Source organism: Spea bombifrons, chromosome 1 (genome assembly GCF_027358695.1).
Source record: "Spea bombifrons isolate aSpeBom1 chromosome 1, aSpeBom1.2.pri, whole genome shotgun sequence".
NCBI lineage: Eukaryota > Metazoa > Chordata > Amphibia > Anura > Pelobatidae > Spea > Spea bombifrons.
Genome location: NC_071087.1, coordinates 22,864,597 through 22,886,608, shown reverse-complemented (window position 1 = coordinate 22,886,608; position 22,012 = coordinate 22,864,597). Strand labels below are relative to the sequence as shown.

General features: G+C 41.5%; 1 protein-coding gene across 4 annotated transcripts; it reads right to left on the bottom strand.

The window, feature by feature from the left end:
* Positions 1–431: 431 nt before the first annotated feature.
* Positions 432–20,805, bottom strand: FIP1L1 (factor interacting with PAPOLA and CPSF1). 4 transcript variants are annotated; one of them, XM_053458444.1, is made up of 16 exons: positions 20,599–20,805; positions 19,292–19,340; positions 19,009–19,066; positions 18,549–18,649; positions 18,369–18,433; positions 17,610–17,717; positions 17,338–17,468; positions 16,545–16,654; positions 15,701–15,797; positions 14,843–15,002; positions 11,886–11,912; positions 11,552–11,606; positions 10,490–10,545; positions 4,885–5,110; positions 1,859–2,014; positions 432–999 (listed from the first exon to the last, which is right to left on the bottom strand). In XM_053458444.1, the coding sequence occupies exons 1-16, from the start codon at positions 20,798–20,800 to the stop codon at positions 852–854; spliced, it is 1,749 nt and encodes a 582-aa protein (XP_053314419.1). In that variant the 5' UTR covers positions 20,801–20,805; the 3' UTR covers positions 432–851. The 4 variants fall into 4 exon arrangements, with proteins under 4 accessions (XP_053314419.1, XP_053314420.1, XP_053314422.1 ...); XM_053458445.1 differs by having other exon boundaries at positions 432–996; XM_053458447.1 differs by having other exon boundaries at positions 20,611–20,805.
* Positions 20,806–22,012: the final 1,207 nt, after the last annotated feature.

The window sequence follows — 22,012 nt, the reverse complement described above, 5'->3', positions numbered from 1 at the left end:
TATATTGAATCGCTTGGCCAACGACCATTCCATTCACGCCTGTATTTTGGGTTTTGCAGGTGACAAGTACTGTTCTTTTACTGCTCATACAGAATGCGGGCTTCATGAAATTCTAGAACATTTAAAACTGTATTAATGAAAGACACTAGTATACCATGTCCACTTTTATAGTTTTGGTGTACTTCAGGGAAAAACACTTATGCACAATAGAAAAAAACACAAAAATAAAATCCATTATGACTAAATAGTATCCGTTTCCCTATAAACAGACGTTGATAGGTTGGCATATGCAATACGCATTTTGCTAAATTAAATGGCCACAATGCAGTGTAACGGTGCGTATGTATTGTGTTTCCTTGCAATAATATCCACTTATCTTATTAAAGAGAATGTGCCTATTAGAAAGGAGAAAAACACTCACTCGCTAAAGGTTTTGGTGGGGTAACTCCATTATTGTTTAATAGGTCAAAAAAATTGCCTGAATGTATCCTCCATAAGGCATTATCTGCAGTGTAAACCAAAGTCAGTCACGGTATATTTTGGTCTGTCTTGTTTACACCAAGGTCAACAATGTCTTACAAAATAAGTAATATTTTAGTAGAATATTTCACTAAATACCAATGCAAAAGAAAGTGGTAAGACAGAAGTCAACATAATTAAACATGGAAAAAGAGTTTATTCGCCCTAGAAACCAAACAAATGGAAAAAGGAAAAAAAAGAAAGGAAAATGACAAGCTAAAGAATATTACGAGTCACAGAAAAATGATGCCTCTGGGTCATGGCTTCTGGAGCATAATGCAGGCTTGGTAAAACTGGGAGTAGTTTCCGCACTGGACATGGGTCACCTGTACCTAATCGGCATTTGCTCCCTCAATACTCTCTGGTTCTGGGGCAGGGTCGGCTCCAGTGTCTTTGCCTTCTTTGCTTCGTTTGGATTTTTTGTGCTTGTGTCGCCTGTGACTGTCCCCCTCTTCACTATCGTGACGGCGCCTGCTGCTGCTAGCGAAAGGAAGCACATCAATAAACAGTAGATTGTTATAAGCCTTTCCCGGTCTCCGTCAGGCCTTATTAAACAGCAGAAGCATCCTCGTCAGCCAATATTACCATGTTAAAATACAGATAACACATTGGCACTTCTAGCACTGCTCACTGCAGACCCTTTTGTAATAGATACCTTTTAAAACCTTATTTATGTTAACTGAAAAATTAAACTTTAAAAGAAAAAAACTCCCTTTGAAGCGAGATAATTAAAACAATTTATAAAAAACAAGGGGCTCAAGTACAACTTTAGTGAGAAAACTTCACTCAAAGCTTAAATGTTGTATATAAGCTGGGTAACAGGAAAAGGCAGTCAGCATATAGATCTCAACTTAAGCTATGCATTTATTATCTGTACTATTAGCTTTTGGCCCAATATCTGAGACGATTGCCCATGCCGGGAACTGGTGCTCTTTCTATAAATCTCAACGGGAAGATAATCTAATTCTTAGTGAATATGAGTAAGTGATGGAGAAGTAAAGGCCAGACGAGCGCTTCCTTGCTACAGGATTTCCTCTCCGGAATTTATTTAAGATGAGAACTGCCTCTCCAACCCGATGCCTTTTACATTTTCACATTAACAAGGGGATCACCAGTCGCTACATACAGTAAGGCAGAAGTTCAGGCCCATCTAAGGTGGAGGCTGTAATGCTATCTAGTCGATGACTCAAATGAGTATTCAATGTACAGATTCTGTACGCACTTCCCAGATTAGCAGCAATATTAATTTGAGTCACTGTAAGGACTGGGGATCTCGCTTGGATAATGAGTGTCTGCTCTGTGAAACAAGCAAAATACTGTATTATGTTAAAGACATTACCTTCGTGATGATTTGTGTCTGGAGGATTCCTCTTTCTCCCTATGCCTCCTTTCTCTGTGCCTTTCTTCCTTCTCCCTGCTAATTCTCTCTCGGTGGCGGTCGTAGCTCCGTTCTGTTCGATCTCCGTACTCCTTGTATCTGTATCGCTCTTCTTCGCTGCATAGGAGACAAGCAAAGAGGAAGATTAGTTTCCTTGTAGATTTGAATAAACGTTATTTAAAAAGGCAGGCCATTGTTTCACTTGATATGTATTATTGGTAGTTTCTGGCAGAAGACAGTTATAATAAAATTAAGCACTGTGCATTCTCTCAGTATCCACGTAATACAAAGTAAATGAAATGAATGGAGTAAAAATTCTCACTCACATCATGAGCATTTTGATACATTTCCCCTAATCCTTCAAACTAAAGGGTTTGTTTGGACAGCAGAACAGACGAAGACATTACACGAGGCTGGATCTTGATATGAGTCACAGTACTAGGTCATGGCGTTTGGCTCCGGCCAGAGACAGTATAATCTGGCACACGATCACAAGTAACGGTTAGCCACGTCTGAGAATCGTACAACAGCGGAGAAGAGCATTAAAACCCCAGATCGCTGCGTGGAAAGTTACTCATCTAGTGTGTCTGTAACCATTTCTAACAAGGACATTTCAAGGCAAATAGAGCCTTCCGCAGTATCACCCTTCTCATGTAATATCCCCCGTTCACATTGGAGTTCACGGTTACATTAGGCAAAGGACAGTATTTGAGGAAGTTTGGTTGCTACAGGCCCCTGTAAACAGACTGAAGCAGGAAATTAGATTTAACTAAGAACAGGCTTTTTTAGACAGAATAATACACTACTGTGGAAAATAACATTTTACTAGCAGAAAACAAAGCAAGCGCCTCTAATAAAATAAATCAATTCAAATGGAAAATACAGAGATACAACACAGAAAATGGCATACAGCTGAGCGAGAGCGAGCTCATAAAACCTCGCAGTGTCTTTACACACAAGATGGCTGGGTAGGTAAGAAAACATATGGAAACACTGAGGGGCCATCTATACACAAAGAGGAGAACACGGAGAAGGGGTGGGCCGCGGAGGGTCAGATGAGGGGGAAGCTGCAGCATCCCCTTAGATGCCTGTGTTTTTATAGCTGGCAAGAGCGGAGAGACCTGGCTTGGTCTGGAAACGATTAAGCCCAAGTCTCCCAAATTAACTATTTCAGAGTTATGTGCCCTGCACGGGATTAAAAGGACCATCTATTCCTTGGATTGGGATCAAGCTGTCTGTATGACAGATGTGGAATCGGATCCTAAACGCCAAGGCACTCGCCCTGTAATTTGTAACACGAAGCGCACACCATTTACAAGACTAACACTAACAGAGCCCAAACCAAAGTATACCGGGTACTAGTCCCTAATCTGCATGCGACATTTAAACATTGAAATGTATTAAAAAGTAAACGTTTGCCAAACAGGGGAAATGGTGATTCCTATCGCACCCGCTATGCCACATACCACCAGAGGTTAACAACCGCCATATATGAACACCTTCAACTTGCTACGATACGAGTCGAAGGACGGATTTCTGCGATCATACGAGACACGATTTAATGAGCCACGTCAGCTAAATCCCCTTCATCATACTTACACCACAGAAACACACAAAGTAGCCCAACAGGACGCTTTTTAAACCCATGCCATGTTACACGAAGCAGAACTTTATGTAGATTCCAGCACCATCATTTAAAATGAACTGGAATGCTGGGTTAATGCGAGCGATCATGGAAAACATACGGCTAGCAGAGCACGTATGTTACACGGGGGAAGAAAGCAGGACACGGCACCCAGCACAGCACATTTTCACATTCAGAGCTTTGTATACTCAGTGTGCAAAAAAGCTAATTCTTTTAAGTAATTTGCACATAAACACCGACCTGTATTTTCCTAACAGCCAGCTCAGGCTTTGGGAATTTACTTAATACAGAGGCCGGCCACAGTCCTCCATCCAACACAACCGGATCGGCCCAATTACCAAACGTTCTGCTTCTCTTAAACCCATGCAGCGATGGTTACAGATAACACAGGAAATATGCATGAGAACCCACTTCGAATCTAAGCTTCCTATCTGCCCTCTTCATCTGCATGATTTCTCTTCCCTGTTATTTCCGCTTTGGTGAAAGTGGATACAACGGAGCAATACAGCTAAACCTACTACCTCCAACTGCCAATAGGGAGTTTCAATACATTAATTTAGTGATGCTAGAAGTTGTGCAAACGATAGCTCCTTTATAAAATGTAAAAAGTATATAAAACATTTTTTAAGTTGTGTAAGAGATCAAAACTCTTAAAGTGCCCCCTATGTGTGCTGTGTGTACCGACAAACTGCGGCATTCTGTATACAGCGGCTGCACGCTAAACAAAAAAAATCTGATCCCTGCTAACCTGATCAGTACGTGTAATGTCAAACGCATGGGACGTGCACTTCTCCCCATAAAAACATGAAGACCTTTTTTTTTTTTTTAAACTAAATGTGCATGTTTCATTTTTTAATAAATAGTGAGCTTTTTGGACTACAACACCCATCACTCTCAAGAACAGTAATTATATGGGTGATGTGAAGCATAATTTGATAAGACAACACCCCTACCCCTGCTATGTTAATGAAACTGGCACCCGGTGTTGCTGGAAACAGGCACAGTGTAGTTTTGTTTATTGGAAGGGGCCGTCTAACGTCCCGACACCTCTGAGTACTTGGGGACGGTTAAACGGGCAAATGCATTCTGCAGAATTAACCATGCATTAACCATTTCCCAAATACAGCTATCATACGTATTGTGGCTACAGCGCCCCCTTAACATTTGGAAAGGGCTGAGAAATCTCTAGCTGAGTGAGTAAACTGTCTCGAGAGCAGTATTATTTAACAGGAGCGTGTTCAAAGGATCCAGAACAACTTGTACAGGTTTTGTAAGCAGTGTTTTGGTGGTTGTTGTGACCAGAGAGCAGTTATTTTAGGGGGGGCATGAAACGTTTACTCACCTATTGTAAGCGCCAACACTCGGACTGTGATCCCTCTCTCGTTCTCTATCGCGCTCTCGTTCACGCGTACGTTCCCGCTCTCGATCCCTGTCCCGGTCTCTTTCACGGTCTCTATCCCTTTCACGGTCTCTTTCCTTCTCTCTTCTCGGATAGTAATCCCAGGGTTTGGATGTGTCTACCAGGCTGGACCACGCTCCAGCAGAACCAGGAAGGTGAGGAAAAGATACTGCAAGGAAACACAGAAAACAGGTTTTGCGGGTAAATACCTCTTCTTGGCTATTGTCATACAATTTCTCACAATCACTCGTAAATTGTAAGACAATAGCCAAGAAGAGGTATTCTCCCTTTATAACCGTCAAATTCCCCCGAACTTACAAAAATGTCCCTTTTCAGTGCATAAGATGTGGCTCACAAATACATAGTCACTATTTTCAAGTGAATACGGTGCCAAGCGTATTCTGGGAAAACATCCAAAAGGACCATTAAACAAATCTGGGAGATATTTTATTATACGGCAGGATTTGTCTCACGGGGAATAACACCTCACAGCGAGTCACCAGCACCAAACATTAGAATTGTACCAATATCATATTATCCACAGTCACAATGCAAGCATCGCCCAAACAGATCGAGGTTATATGTAGTTTATCTTTGTCACAGTGCTGGGAATGTTTTCAATGCAGAAGCTAGGTATGAACGCGTTACATTCGATATAATAAGTAACAGCACCTTGCAGGTGCAATAACTTTAAAACTAACTATAGAGTTGAGTTGGTCAGATAATGAAACATTTACTCAAAAAGTATAAAAAGTACCTAGAAAATTCTATGTAGCTTTACAAATAACGTTGCATTACAAATTATTTTTGTTAAACACTCGAGGCATACTGTTGAGTTTCTGGCGGTTTCACATTCTCCACCGGGTAGAACATTAGGAAGCGTCGGATTCCGTGCTGGTCGTAGCGCGCCACCCAAGGAGACAGAACGTTTTGTACCCGATTTTGACCCGGCAAAAGTATTTCACCGACAATTATAGAATTACGCTGATTTTTCCTTAGTCAGGGTTTTGAATGCGATTTATATCTAAAAGGTTTTCCTCCAACACAAAAAAAAAAACTGAAAGAAACATAAAAGTCTAGCAGCTGTATTCAATTGAAGCCAGAAAAGGGTCTTAGCGGTATACGTTAGTCTAGATACAGGGAATGAAAAAATATATAATATTCTGAAGCACCAATTCCCTAGCAGTCTATAGCTCATTTTAAAGATAGCATTGAAACTCGAGCATTTTTTTCATGTAGACTTGAGAATAACCGACATACAGTTTGTGGATAAATGGATGTTGCCGTGATATCCACACGCATTTATTTTGCATGTTTAAGGTTCAGAGGGTGTTATAGGTTGCAAAAAGTTTGTAAACCAAGATACATGGTGGAATACGGAAAATGCATTAGGCTTTCGGTTTATGGTGGGGGTCTCGGTGCAGACGTGACAGGTTATCAATCACTCAACCGCATTACTTATATTAACCAAAAGTTTGAGAACCTGTTTCTCCATCTCAGCCGAAGTGCAGGACATGCCTGATCTGCTAGAACATGTATCAGAGTATTTAATCAAGGAAAAGCTATCCGCGTCGCAGCTTCCGGCTTCAATTCATTTATGGTACCTGCGGCTGCTGCTGCTATTGTGGAAGAGATCCGCAGCTTAGCGTGGAAGGACCAAAACGATTGCCCCTTCTAAAAAGGCCGCCTGACCAGGCCAGCAATACTGAGCCAAGACAATAGAGAAATACTGAAGAGGAGGGAAAAGCAAGACAGGGGAATATGAGAAAAGTGACAGAGCTGCTGTAATTGGGCCCCTGAGAGCCACATTAGTTAAGAAATGGAAAAGGTCAGGTCTTAAAGAGCAGACAACCGGCACCAGATGTCCGAATACCGGAGGGGAGATGCGTTCGGCCAAACATCTCCAGCAGCATTCAGCGGGCGGGTGGAGAAAGGGGCAAATGTATACGGGGCATTTGGAAATGGGACCACACGGCTATTATACTCATTAAAATGTATGAGGCGGCTGAAGCGTCCCTTTAAATGTTCTGAGAAAAGCTCCAAAGCTCTAAAGATTGAATTTGTATGTTGCCAGATACAGACAAACACCATAACTGAGTGAAAGAAGGGGTTAAAATTAAAAAGTAATATCCTACAGTATCAATCTGCCAAAAGAGGGGGGTGAAATATCCCTGTCGGAGGCAAGCAGCCAGAAATAGCAAGAAGCAGCTGGATGTGCTGGCCTGCTAATTTCCTTGACTTGTCATGATGTCAACAAGATGCGAACGTCTTTTGGGGATGCAGATGTAATACGCTATTCTAATAGATTTGTTTCATTTTAGGAATCAGCTTTCATCTACTAAGCGTTTGTGCTCAAAGCACTGGATTCCCACCCGCAGCCGCATTAACTGCGATAACGCGTTCAATTAGATCCTACTTCATTGGGGGAGGTGGAGAAAAATTAACACAATTACAGCCAAATTAACACAAATTACAGTACTGCACACTAACGATGAACATCTTCTGTCTGGCAGCCTTTTGCCTAAACTTGAGTTTGCCGATAAAAACGCCAGGATGCTTCCCGGTGATGGCCACGCTTTACCTGTATTTTACTCTTATTTTTGCCTATACACCCACAACCTTGTTAGAGATTCATCCTACCCCTTTTGCTTTTGTAATACACTATATTGGCCTGTACTTTACTGAATGCAGGTCACAAACGCGTATATTTCATCTGCAGACAGTGGACACTGATAAAATGCTACAAACGCGCTCAATCCCGTAAACAAGCCATTGCGATGTGGAGCACTAGAGCCGTACGAAGAACTTCGCTCGAAGCTGCAACAGATCACAATGACTCCGCGCGTCTTCCTTCAGCGAGGACAAGCTGGAGGCACGGAGATATCCAAGGACATAAAGCACAGCCAGACGCCCAGAGCGCAGGAGACTGAAAGCAGACTACGCGGCTTCATTAGCAGGCTACGTTTCAGAAAACAATGAACTGGAAGCGCTTGGCAGAAATCGGATGATTGCTCAATATACTGGAATACTTTGAGATAAACAAATAGCAATTTGTAAAACTAATTCCCACACTCATTCTTATCGGTTTGTTACATGGTTTGATTCCAGAGAAGAGGAATGCTCCTAAGGTAACCCTTTTATGACCTTAAGATAGGGAAATAAAATGTACTATAGCACAGCACATAGTAAGAACTCGACTGCTGAACACAAAGCAACATTCTACACACGTATATGAAATGCCTTCGGTTTAGCAAAAAAAACAAAGTGTGCAACAGGGCAAATATACCGTATTTGCTCGATTATAAGACGACCCTGATTATAAGACGACCCCCCAAAATCTGAATATTAACTTAGGAAAAAAAGAAAAAGCCTGAATATAAGACGACCCCAAAGGAAAAAAGTTTTACCAGTAAATGTTAATTCATGTAAACTCTTTTTTTTAATAAAAGCTATGATTGAGAAAAAGATTTTTTTTGTTTTTATTTCTTGTATTTTCCAACCTGTCCCCCAGTTACGCACATCTGCCCCCAGGCTTGCCACTCCAATATGGCACTGTGGCCCATGATATGCCTTTTAACCCTCTATATGCCACTGTGCCCCATGGTATGCCTTTTGACCCATGTGCCACTCTGCCTCCAGAAATGCCTTATACCCTATATCCCATTCTGGCATTTAGGGGGTTAAAATGCATATTATGGGGCAGAGTGGCATATAGGGAGGTATAAGGCATTTCAGGAGGCAGAGTGGCATTAAGGGAGTTAAAAGGCATTGTATAGAGCACTCTGCCTCCAGAAATGCCTTATACCCCTATATGCCACTCTGCCATTTAGGGGGTTAAAAGGCATATTATGGGGCAGAGTGGCATATAGGGAGGTATAAGGCATGTCAGGAGGCAGAGTGCTCTATTAAATGCCCCCTTAACGCCACTCCAGAAATGCCCTATGCCCCCATTTAACACACACACACACCCTATACCCCCATTTAACTAACTAACACACACACACACACACACACACACACACACACACTCTCTCTCTCTCTCTCCCCCTCTCCCCCTCTCTCTCACCCCCCTTCCCCCGCTCTCACCCCCTCTCTCTCACCCCCCTTCCCCCGCTCTCCCCCCTCTCTCTCCCCCCCCTTCCCCCGCTCTCCCCCCCTCTCTCTCCCCCCCCTTCCCCCGCTCTCCCCCCCTCTCTCTCCCCCCCCTTCCCCCGCTCTCCCCCCCTCTCTCTCACCCCCCTTCCCCCCTCTCTCACCCCCCTTCCCCCGCTCTTCCCCGCTCTCACTCACCCCCCTTCCCCCTCTCTCACCCCCCTTCCCCCGCCTCTTACCGGTGCTTCCAGCCGGGGCAGCGGGTTGACGTCGCCTTCTGCTGCAGCCGGAGGGAGGTGTGGCTAGCAGCGGGGGTTGTATGCGTCCGTCGCGTATACTTTCCCCGGCTGTCAGAGATCATAGTTCCCCGCACCGGTGCGGGGAACTCTGATCTCTGACAGTCGGGGAAGGTCTATGCGACGGACGCAGACAACCCCCGCTGCTAGCCACACCTCCTTCCGGCTGCAGCGGACGTTGTCTACGCGGATCGCGTAGACGTCAACCCGCTGCCCCGGCAACAAAGCAGGAAGCACCGGTAAGTGTGTGTATGATGGGGGGGGGGGGGTCGGGTGAGACAGGAGGATCCAGGTCCCCTGCAGCGGTGCGGGGGATCTGGATCTTAGTCTCCTAATCAGACCTCTATTTGAGGTCTGATTAGAAGACGACCCCGATTAGAAGACGAGGGGTATTTTTCAGAGCATTTGCTCTGAAAAAAACCTCGTCTTATAATCGAGCAAATACGGTATATATATATATATGTATAGCTTGGAGCTCAAGAAAACAAGGATCAGATGGGCCAAATGATTCTTTGCTAACGTCAAATTACTTTCCTATGTTTCTACATGGGGGGGGGGATTCTGCACTTGTCCCCATGCACTTGTAAGGGGGGCACCACGTAAATAATGGAGAACATAGATCCCATATGCATTAAAGTGCTGCATTGCCCTTTAAGTGGTGTAACGTTATGCTTTGCATAGAAATGGTAAGCTTGTTTTGGCCAAGGTGCTACTCGCACAGCTACAGTACCCACAGAGCTGTTTATTAATATACTGGCTGCCTCCGTACATCAGGTCACCACAAGCATCACTAATCCGAGTCACCTAGGCAGTAGGCTGCCCGTCCTCACCATCCGGAGTACCAACAGGTGACAAAAGCAAAGAAACGTACAAAAGTATCAAGGCTCTTAAAAATAAAAAGGCAAAGGGAAGGGCTGGTATCCGCTACTGGAGGCTGGCGGATAACATGACATTGTGGATGTTTACAGAGGCTGATTTCTCATTGTCATAGCTCTACGTGTACCAATTTCATTTTTGAGCATTCAGATCAAAACGAGAACTACAAGAATACATTAAAGGCTTCGACATGAAAATAACGAGCCTAAAAACAAAAGAAAAGTTTACTTTTGATCAAAAACAACAGTTACAAATCAGTCATAAATAGGAGAACGTGCGCTTACCACTGCCATACGGGAACGCCTGCGCCGATCTTCCATCATAGCCAGAAGAATGGCCGCTAGAAACAGAGTTTAATAAATTGTTAAAAGCGAATTAACAGGCAACATTAACAGAGACCATGTTCTGTTCTGAATGGGTTCAGAGCATTTTTACACCAGGTGAAATTAAAACGCAAACCTTATGAAAAGAATACATGGGAACAAGTGTTCTGTTACAGCACATGTAATCATACATAGCAGCCAGTATCTGAGCTGGAAGAGAACCACTTTAAGGTCCATCTTCACCTTATATTAAATACACTGTGGGATTTGTTTTGTTTTTTTATTTCTTAATACATTTATTCAGAGCTTTCTGATTCCATTTTACTTGTCTGGTGATGGAGCGTCAAAATGAATATGGTTCAAATGGCTAAAATCCGGCACGGTTCATGCAAGTTCACATCTTCAATAAAACGCACAACTGGTGCAAAACGTAAACTTAAGATTTTTAACATTAACTTTAGAAAACTGGGTAGTGTAAAGCTAACTTAAAAAAGAGCATACTCCATGTAATGTTATCAGTAGAGGAGAGAATGATACCCAATAGTATAAGAACGTATTTACCAAGTTACATCCTAGCAGTGATGTGGGCATTAAGCAAATACGAACAAGAGAAAAAGGGGTTGCACAATTGTTGAAATGTATGCAACATACACCCTGAAGGTAGTAATAGTGTACAATCTCATGGTAAGCGCCTGAGGCATGGTGGTAGACCAGAAAGAACAAAATGTGCGCAACTCATAGAAACGCTCCCATCTGTTTCTATTGTTGGCCCTATTACAGTGTGAGTTTGGGGTAAAATACTACATGTCTGATATTTAATAAGCTGGTTAAGAATTAAACTCACAAACCAACCCATACCGGTGTTGATTTACACCCCGAGAGTCAGACTCTAATCGACAAGCAAAGATAATATATGCACACATGCATATGTTTCTGCCATCTTTACTGTTTTTGTGTGTGTGTATTTACATATCTAAGGCGCTGGAAAAATGAAACATCACACACACAAATCAAGAAACTTACCTTTCTATTGTTGGTATTAGAGAGGGTGGAGGCCCTCCATGAGGAGGTGGAAAGCCTAAAAAAAAAAAAAAAAAAAAAAAAAAAAAAAATTTAGCATGCTTAAAAAGACAAACAAGACAAAACATGTTTTTGTGACCCCGGCAGGTGAGGATGTGAGTAAGTAATGTGATGTACAGACAGCTGACACCTTAACTGTCTGAAAGGATAAGCCCTGCTAAATCTGACTTTTATAGCTGTGAAATTCAGTTAAAATAATTGAATCATCTAGAAATGCTAGAAAAATGTACCCACATCCAATGGCAAGGTCATACCAAGCAGTGGTGTTCGCTCTTACCTGGTGGGGGGACAGTTATAGGAATTCCTGGGGGGAAAAAAAAAAGGGACATACATTAGGTTAATTTTAGTACCACAACAGCAACTATATATAAATTATATTTGGAACGGAAACATTTTATGGTTCACAAAAAAAAAGGGGAAAAAAAGGCGAAGTATTGACAACGCTAACAACAAAGATATGAGGTAAGCACGCCATGACGTGATGTCATATAGGAGGGTTCCAATTCACAGATCACTTGTACTGGCTTCTACAAAACAGTTATTTGTGTTTTATCTTCTAACACTGTACAAAGGTGATAGATTTGCTACATATTACAAATAGTTTCCTGTAACTTCGTCACCAGTTTACCCTCTACATGTATAGCTGGCGTGACAAACAGGCGCTCAGTCACCAAGATGTCACCCAGAATCACTACGGCTTGTGATGTGCACTAGCAGACATTTGGTAACACGTAAAACAAAAAACACCTTAGGGAACTATGCCCCTAAAACACCTAGACCATTCAACACTACATCGAGAAGCCACAAGACGGCGTGTAACATGTACCGTTTACCCATCACAATGCCACTGCAGCTTATATGCTTCATAGAGGTTTGGCAATTATACGTCTTAATACTAGGAGCAGAAAAGACATGAGCACGAATATACCCCTTAAAATAAATAAATAAATGAATGGCTAGTCTGGTCCAGAAAATATTTTTCTTTTTAAATGTGATGCATGGACTCCAATGAACGTTACTCCGTGTAAATTGGAGCACCTCTCCTAAATCATGGAATTGAAGTCGTTGGAGCAGCAGCCAATCACATGCAGGTAGGCGAAAAAGCATACGTGTAATTGGTTGCTGCTATTCCCATTGAAATGAGGAGTTCTACTGAGCATGTGCAAGGAGCATATCGCTTCTAGGGGTGTGGAGGAGTTCAATGAGACAGATGTCTGGTTTTCTAACTTCAATGCGTAAAGAATGCCGGCGTGCAGTAAAACGCACCGGAGTCACTCCAACATGCATGTAATATGAGAACAGAAGGCATGCGCCGGTGAAACCCTAAAACAAATCAGTGCATCACGTCTTGGCAGTTGTAAAGTAATCGTCTGAAGGCCATGACAGTGTTTTTTTACAGAATGTTTACACCACCATTTACAATAATGGTTTCATTCAGCCAGAAAGCAAAACGTCAAAGTAATTTCCATGTTATGAAGATTTGAGAGCCAGCATTTATTGACACCGATGAATGCGACACAATTAATTAATGTTATTATGGCCTAAAGACACGTAAAGATCTCAAACAGATTCTCCATCTGTAACTATTTTAAAACAATTAAAGTACAAGATGAGCCTTGGGAATCCTTCTAGAACAATCTCGCATACACCGAAGGCCACACAAACCGCTTACTGCTAATCGAGTGATCACACATCAGAAACAAGTTACGCCGGCCGCTAATAGAGCCGCGTATTCAGAGTACTGACGGGACATTCTTACCCGCTATTAAAGTAATAAGCTAAAGCTCCAAGTGAACTTACAGGAATATCCCAAGCACAGCTTTCCGTGAAATAAGCTTCACGAGGAAGAAAGAATACAGTCTAACAAGAGGACTTCAAAGCAGGCCCTGCTTCGAAAGAAAACTCCACAGGATGTTTTAGATTTGCAATTCCTAAATTTTGGCTAACATTTCTAGTTAATGCGAGGTAACAACTGTGCCGTTTTCCCCTAAGTGAACCTAGGAGGTATGGCACGAGGCTATTTTTAAAACAGCTTTGAAGATAAAGTGCTGGATGGAGCGCAAATAAAACAAGGACCATCGGGAGCCAAAGCCACAGCCCTACGTGGTTTGCTGCAGATGTACAGCGAGTCCTGATTTATGGGAAAATGCCAGAACGTGTTGGTGTAACAAGAAAAAGAAGGGAAAATACACATGATCACATGCCAACATGGCAGCTTATATCTTAATCACCAGTTTAAAAACAGAGCAATAAAATAAATATTTAAAGGGACAGTAAACGCTTGTAGCAATAAAAGGATTTAATTGATCTTAAACCTACAACTTAATAAATGTAAACGAGTATCCTTGGTGTAGGGACGCCTGACGGAAACATATGACCACAGGCAAGAAAATACAGCTGCTTGACTTTCTTCTCGTGGACACAAATAGTTAAATATGAGACCTGGAAGACTACTGTTGCAGTGGGAAAGAGATGGATCAGAGGGGTCATTGATGCTTTCAGGGAAGCCATGACTCTGGCTAGTAACATACGTTTAGATATATCTATCACTGATTTCCCTTTCCACACAGATACGTTTGGAAAAAAACAAATGTTATGTATAGATTTAGGTAACCGTTTGAAAAGTGGTCTTATCGCCATAGCATCACAGTACATATATTCAAAGGGTATGACAAGATTAGAACTGACAGACTAACAAACAGCTACAAGAGGCAAATGGGGCCCTGAACACAAGCTTACAATCTACAGGAGAAGAAAAAGAAAAAAAAAGAAGAAGAAGGGGTCTATATGAGAGACTAAATGCATCCCCAACCCCTCCAAAGAAATCCCACATCACTTTGAAAACAAAAGCTTTATCATAAGAGACCGAAACAAACTGGAGACAGGCCAAACACATTCGTGAAATTCATGCAGCAACAAACCGGTAGAGATTTCAGCGTCAAAATATCATTGCTTAACATATAAATTAACAATTAGCCCCAACAAAAAAAAACTAAGAATATGTCTTATGGAGACATTATTTAACCAGTTAGATTAATTCATAAACTTAAGATATAACAAATGTATCAATCTTCCTCTGCTCCTCAGACCAGCTAGGAAGCCAAAAATATAAAAAAGAGCAATTTGAAGAACTGTAAGTATTAAATGAGCCAACACATTTCAAAAGAGTGCTTAACTTCTGGGCCAATATACATTCAAGAGTTTTGTGCAAAAAAGTAGGATGTGCCATCTTACCCGGTGGTGGGATCAGAGGAGGGGCTGTACTGACAGACGGGGGAGGAGGGAAGAGTGGAGGAGGAGGAAGGTGTGTGGGAGGAGCTCCAGGAGGGAAAAATGGCGGCGGTGGTTTGATAAAATTGTTATCCACTTCAGAGGGAGACTGTTCCGAAACGACCTACAAAAATAAAAGGTGACATTTATACATATTCCAAAAACTCAAAACTGCTGGAAGTGTATATTAGATCTGCTCAATCATTAATACATTTTCTTATTCAACAATAAGAAATTGTTAAAAATGGGGTTGGTGGAATGTGTGTGACCACAGAAAGTACACCAAGACTCCTTAGCAAAATTCTGCACATTGTGCATTTCAACTACAAAACGGTTTAACTATAAAAAGGAGTTTATTTAGGGTACAAATCATGAGCAAAAACTAACACTGCCAAAAGAAATACTTCCTGTCGTATCAAAATTCACTAAAGTGAGCAGATTGTATTTCTCTTTCAAGATTACTTAACGGTATTCCTCTTGACAGGAAATTCTTACATAATATAAAATACTAAAATCAAGGCCATTTTCTGCCTTCGTGGTTTCCTTTCCGCCCCTGGGGGGGTCTGAGCAGGTATACTTCTAAAGCTTTTAAGATCAGCACAAATGATACATGGTGAATGGCTTTGAAAAATATTGTCTCATAACCACATATAATTGGTGATAAAAACACAAAACAAGAAAAATTAAACTAAAAAACTAAAAAGTTCAGACATCAGGAGTTCTGACACACGACATTCTCGCCCACATGAATCCGGAGTTTCATGTTGTACATTCTGTTGGTCTGATGAAGCAAAGTATTTCCATTAACACACTGCGCGTTACCTGGATATTGCTTTCATTGGCACCACGCCGTCGTCCTTCCACCCGTGTGATTGTAGTGGTTTGCCCGATGACATCAATCGTGCCAGAGAGTTTCCTACTATAAGACAGTCAAGAGGGACGAATATACTACAAGGAACAAGATGTAACCCCTGGGGCTTTAGGGCCAACAAGGATTGATAATGTCACAAGAGGTAAGGCTTGGTGAAGATGCCATGCAAACCTTAAATTTAATATATGATTTGAAGCATTTGAGAGTCAGGGACATGAATAATGCATTACCTATTACTATAGCAGTGAAAGGGCTAAACGGGAATCATAATTTTGACATTGGAGTCATTATTATGTATTATTGTGTAATTATCATACATCCTCACTGCGGGAAGTACCATCGCCACATTGGCAAATACACATAGTTCAAATGAGATTTACAAAAGTGGCAAAATCATTCATATTTCTTCCATTTGAATAAGTTTTTTTTTTAGTCAAATAAGCACCTCCTATGCACACAAACTGCTTAGCACATCCCACTGTGAATCAATGTATTTACAGCAAATAGTGTTCTCTGAACTTAATCTGCTGTTTTAAAACTAATTTCCAAACTACATCTAAAACTGAAGTTTCTATGTAATTTAACTTGTTGTATATGATGTCTACACGTTTCCCTTTCTTTTAGTCTTTGGCTACTCTATCAATTTCACATGAAAAGCAGGAGTCCATACGTAACTCAGACTTTTTTTTGCAGAAAATATATTTGTTGCTGGCAGTTCTCTCCTAAAAAGGATTTGCATGAGTGAAATAAAAAAAACCCCAACTACATCCGGAATTAGATGACCCATTAACTTACCCCGGAGGTGGAACACCACTTTTAAATAAGGTAGTGGGAGAAGTGAACTCTTGTTTTATTGTCTGCAAAACAGTTTCCTTTTCGGTATTTCCAGTTCTGCCCTGCTGTACCTTTGAATACAAACAAATAAAAATAACTTCATTAAAGCAAAGTCCTTTTTTTTTTTTTTTGAGGGAGAAACTTTTGTCTCTTGCTCTCTCCATAACACAGCTTGTCACAATGCCTGCAGCCATCTCCCTGTCTGGTAACACTAATCAGGTGGTAGAGGTGTGCAGAGAAACCTTCTGCTGCTCTACTGACCCTTTTTCCCTGCCAGAGCGAGGGCAGCCACGTTGACATCCCCGGAAAGGGAACACCTGATAAAAAGTTCAGACATTTAAATCCCCATAATGCGATTGACAGTCTGATCCCCTGTGCATCGGCAAGGATTTAGACATGCTGATGCTTAAAGAAGCAGGACCTACTAGTATGTGCTCTGACACCAACTTCCAGAATTTTGAGACATACTAGCACATCCATTGTCAAAGGGGTTAAGAAGATGTAGCGGCTAACACACATAGAAGACTTATCCAGTGAAGATCTATTAGCACAACACAATTCCCACCTGCGATCCAGAGTTATTCCTGCTGAAGCGCAAATCACAAAGACTGGAAATCTGTCTCACACAAATATATTTAAACCACGTTACTATACCACTAACTTTCCGCACAATACGAGAATAGAAAGTGTGCAATATATCGATATTAATGATAATGAGGATAACGTGTGTCATATGATTACTAAAATCAGGTACCGTAATTTTATTTGTTGTAGAGGAGACCGGAAGAGCCTCTAGTCCCATTCTTAACCTCTTCTGTTTCTCACAGTAAGCTTTCCATGTATCTTCATTAAAACCATAATTGAAATAATCTGAGAGATCAGCACCTAGAGGGGAGAATTAAATGATAATGCTGCAGAAGTGTAGCATAAGTGAAATTGCATGTCTTGACATTTTGAGAAACTGTGGATTATCATGAATTAGCCTTGAAAAAAAGAAGCCACAAACTCATTAAAACATTATTTTACCTGGTTTTCGCCAAGGTTTGTCTTCAAAAGAATCCAAGTCTACTTCAACCAGTGGAACTCCATTAATATTTCCAGGCGCATCCAGATCTACTCCTTTAACTTTGCCACCTGCATGAAACAGCAACATTATTGCATTTGTGATAACAAACCCAAAATGCATACAACTGTTTTCTCATTATATCTGAACACATAGTAGTAAAGCACCAAAGACTTACAAATGTATTCATTAGTCTGAAAATGGCACAAGAGAACACATTAAGTCTGCTAAAAAATGTAAATGTAAAATGTGATAAAGTGCTTACAAATACCAATTAATCAGATGAAAAATGTAATATATAAATGCACATTATAAGAGCATTTTTTAATTACTATCAACACCCTTAGCAGCGTGGGCCATATTGACAAATGTCACTTTTAGAGGACAAAATTAGGAAAGGACTGGGGCTGTAAACCTTAGTCCTGGAACTGCCAAGTATGATTTGGACAGAAAACAGCTCAATCATTGCTCTATGAAAAAGTTATATTTTTCCTTTATTAAAACCAATAATGTCATGGAATGAAACAAAACCTGCAAATCCTCCCAGCTGTTCATTGAGCTAAGAATGACCTACATTTTCATAATTAAGAGAGCATGTTATATTATTGGGATATCAGCACACGTAATGTAGATGCATCCTAAGGCCAACGTGTATTAAATGTTATCTGCCGCCTGCCTCCTTTGTCATACCGCATTTAAAGGGTTACAGTAGAAGGACTCACCAGCCGCACCATAAATTCTTCCTCCTGTTTTGATGTTCAGATTAACAGGGGCTGTTCCATAGCTCCTAGAAACGCAAGTAGATAATCTTATAAAAACCTGTACAAAGTCTGCTAGGTGAAGCTTCAAACACTTTAACACATCTGACGTTGAATAACTTGACTTGAACAATTAAAGAATACCCATATTGAGGTGCTCCGGTTTTAATGTCTCCTATAGTAACGTGAACATCATCTTCATCGTCGTCACTGTCACTTTCACTGTCATCCTCTGTCTCAGTCACCTGAAAATCAAAAAAGATTTGCATATAATTTACTGGTTAGGAGTAGCCTTCTCATCTTGCTAAGCACAGGGTGACAACAGTTTGTTGGGCTCTAGTTAGTTCCCAAGACACCACCATCCAATGTACCATAAAGCACAATTTGAAAATACTTCTGCTATTCCAGACTCCCGTCTGTGTGTACTTAACACAAACTACACGCAGATACAAATAAACTGCACGGGTCTCCAAAATCCCACAATCAGTAACACTCACGTCTCTGTGCAATATTGCCTTTCCATACATTGTGTACTACACGCATACCACTAAATCTAGCAGCATAACATGTTATTTTAATATAGCTGACAAATGCAAACAGTTACCGTTTTCGCAACCCCGTTCTCAGTAGTTTCTGCTTTAGTGCCAGGTACAGGATGAGAACTAGAAAATAAACACGAAAGTAAATAAACGGTATGCCAACAAACTGCCACTTGACAAAGACAAACTTTTCTAGCATTAGAGATCACATTGCTGGAACATCTATCACTTAGCAGTGTACTTTATAGGAACAGGCAATACTAGCATGCAAGTGTGCGACACAATCAGAGGTGACACACGCTGGCCATGTTCCAATACACAGAACGGCTTGTAGTAATGAAAGCAAACCTTGGCATGTCCTCTTCATCATCATCAGGTCCCGCTGCTTCATTTTCTTCTACAAATGGAAAAAAATGAATTGTACATTGCGGCACACTATATAAAGGGTCCATAACACATAAACACTGCTGTCAGCACTATTTCCGTAAAAAGACAAGAAACCATACACCACAAACCAAAAATAAGTCAATGTTCTATGTAGAGGCCAAGTTACTATTAAATTAAAACTATTAATTATAAAATATAACCCCTTAAGACACAGATCAGACTAATATAGGTGGGCTGACTGCTATTAGCCAATAAAAATAGCGAGTAACCAGAAGAGCCATTTCCAAAGTCAAAGGGCATCCCATGCATTTTAACTGTGGTGTGTGCGTGTTAGTGTTATTACATATACATAGTACTGCACTAAAGATTAGAGATCTGACAAAAAGGCATCTGTCAAGTGAAGGTTGGTACATTTTCAAGTTTCAGTACTTGACATGCTACAGGTTTTTCTTAATTTATATATTATTAGGCAATGAGGAACACTTTCTGACAAGCTCAGGGATGAACAACTCCAGTCCTTGGGGGCCTCAAGCAATGTGCCTGAAAACATGTAATTTAATGATTTGTTTTTTATTTTGTACCTGAGGGGACCGTGCGCATGATGTGATAACCAAAAATCACAGGCTGATTGGGGCCCTGAAGGACCAGAGCTGTACACCCCTGCCCTCATTCAACAGAAGGGAGGCTAGGTAAGAAGCTAGGCAATACTTCATTATAGAGCAATTTATTTTTATAAAAAGAAACACAAAGGTTGATTTATGAAAAGAAAATGGGAAAAGGGCAAATGTGTCAATATCACCAAGGTCACACTAAAAAGTGAAGTCTGTGAATGAAAAGGTCCATAAACACAGTTAAATGACCAGGATTTTATACCCACTCAAAAAAAAACTCTGCCACATGAAAAGAAAAGGCATCACCAACCTATATACAGAAGGGTAACTGGGGGCCCTTATATATATATATATATATACACACATTATTATTGTTATGCACATGCAGCATCCTTCTAAAATTACCACCTCTATAGCAAAGTGTCCTGGAGCAGCTTTCACACCGGAAGTAATACACAATAATGCATGGCGCTCATGCTGTGCACAGAGGCGGTCACTGGATGTACCCTCAACACAGGCCACAGGTGAAAGACCCGGGTGTGGGTAAAGCGCACACTCTGCACCCCTAGGTACCGGTGTAACCGCTATGACTGTAGCTATGCCACCTCTGAGCGGGTTGTGGGGGAGAGGATAACAGCCAGATAGACAAATACGCACTAGGACTCGTACCCCCATACAACCACTCTTCCTCCTCATCACCGTCTCCTCCGCCCCCTGCAGCAGCCGTCACCGTGGAGCCGGTTGTGCTCACGGGCGCTGCGGAGGGAGGGGTTGAGGAGGGAGCAGTAACAGCGGCAGCAGAGCTGCTCATCTCCGACGAAACCACCATCCGCTCCAGCAGCTCTCCGCCGGCGGACATCTTTCCTCATAAAAAAAAAAGCAGGAGGGAAACCGATCTCGCGAGAGGTCAACACAGTCGCACCAACTCCGACAACCAATTGGAAGACAGTCTGTTATCACGTGACCGAGACGAATCGTGCATATTTGAAAGGGGCAAAAGTTCTACTTTTGTTTCACCGCCGATATAAGCGTGGCTGCTGGTTTGTGTTCTGGTGTAAAGACTGAATGGGTAACGGGGTCGCATTCCCCCCGGTTACGTAGTTTTGATGGGTCCGGTCGGAATATCCGATGCGCTTTGAACGTAGTTACATAGTTATATAGGCTGAAAAAAGACATACGTCCATCAAGTTCAGCCTTTCCTATATCTGTCAAGGAGGGACTGGTAATTCCACCCTTATCTAATTAGATTCCACCTCCGGATAATGTTAATGAACTTGTTGGGGGAGATTAGTGATATCCCTTGTAACTGGCCCATTGACTAGTGGCTCTACACTATAGACACTCTTCTCGTCCCTCTAGGTTGGAGTACACCACTCCATTTAGAGGAGAATCTGCAGGAAAGTTGTTTCATCTCCCTTCGATATTCCTTTACGAAGGTCCAGCACTTTAAAGTTTCTCCAGCAAGAAGGGATATAATGTATAATTCAACGGGTGACAATGTTGCAGAAATCTCACTGATTCAGGTAAAATTATAACAGTGCAAGTCAAGCCCTCCTGTAACAGAAGCTCACTGGGGCTTGACCCGTCATAACGTATAAAGAAGTCAAGGAGTGGAAGCCACAATTCTCATGCAAACTCCGCTATTTACTAAAGGGATAATTGCGTTACTGGGGCTTTGCGGTATCAAAGGAGTGTAATTACAAAGCAGTGAAGTATAGATGAAGAAACAGGACTTTGGACATCACCAACAGCACTTTGACATTAACTCCACACGCCCGATTTCCTCTGGAAGAAGCGCCTATTTCCCGCTTTATATCGCAAAATATTTTAAGTGACTGCACTCGGCGTTCACTATATTAATAGTGGTCTTAATAATCATTTAGATATATATATAAAACACAGGTATGCACTTGTGAAGCAGACACAGTTAATCCAAAAACACATCTCCCAGTATATAGCTGTTTTGTAAATACACTCCATAATCTCCCAAACGCATTTGAGGCAACGAAGCATACTTTAAACCCAAGTCTCCACTACGCGCATCTTCTTTTCAGTGGGAATGATGACGTAA

Excerpts from the sequence above, each read along its gene's own strand:
- FIP1L1 (XM_053458444.1), bottom strand. The coding sequence starts at position 20,800 with ATGTCCGCCGGCGGAGAGCTGCTGGAGCGGATGGTGGTTTCGTCGGAG. Across the intron at positions 19,341-20,598 it reads GTATGGGGGTACGAGTCCTA|AAGAAAATGAAGCAGCGGGA; the intron begins GTGCGTATTTGT and ends TTCCATTTGTAG. Across the intron at positions 18,434-18,548 it reads ACCGGAGCACCTCAATATGG|GAGCTATGGAACAGCCCCTG; the intron begins GTATTCTTTAAT and ends TTGCGTTTCTAG.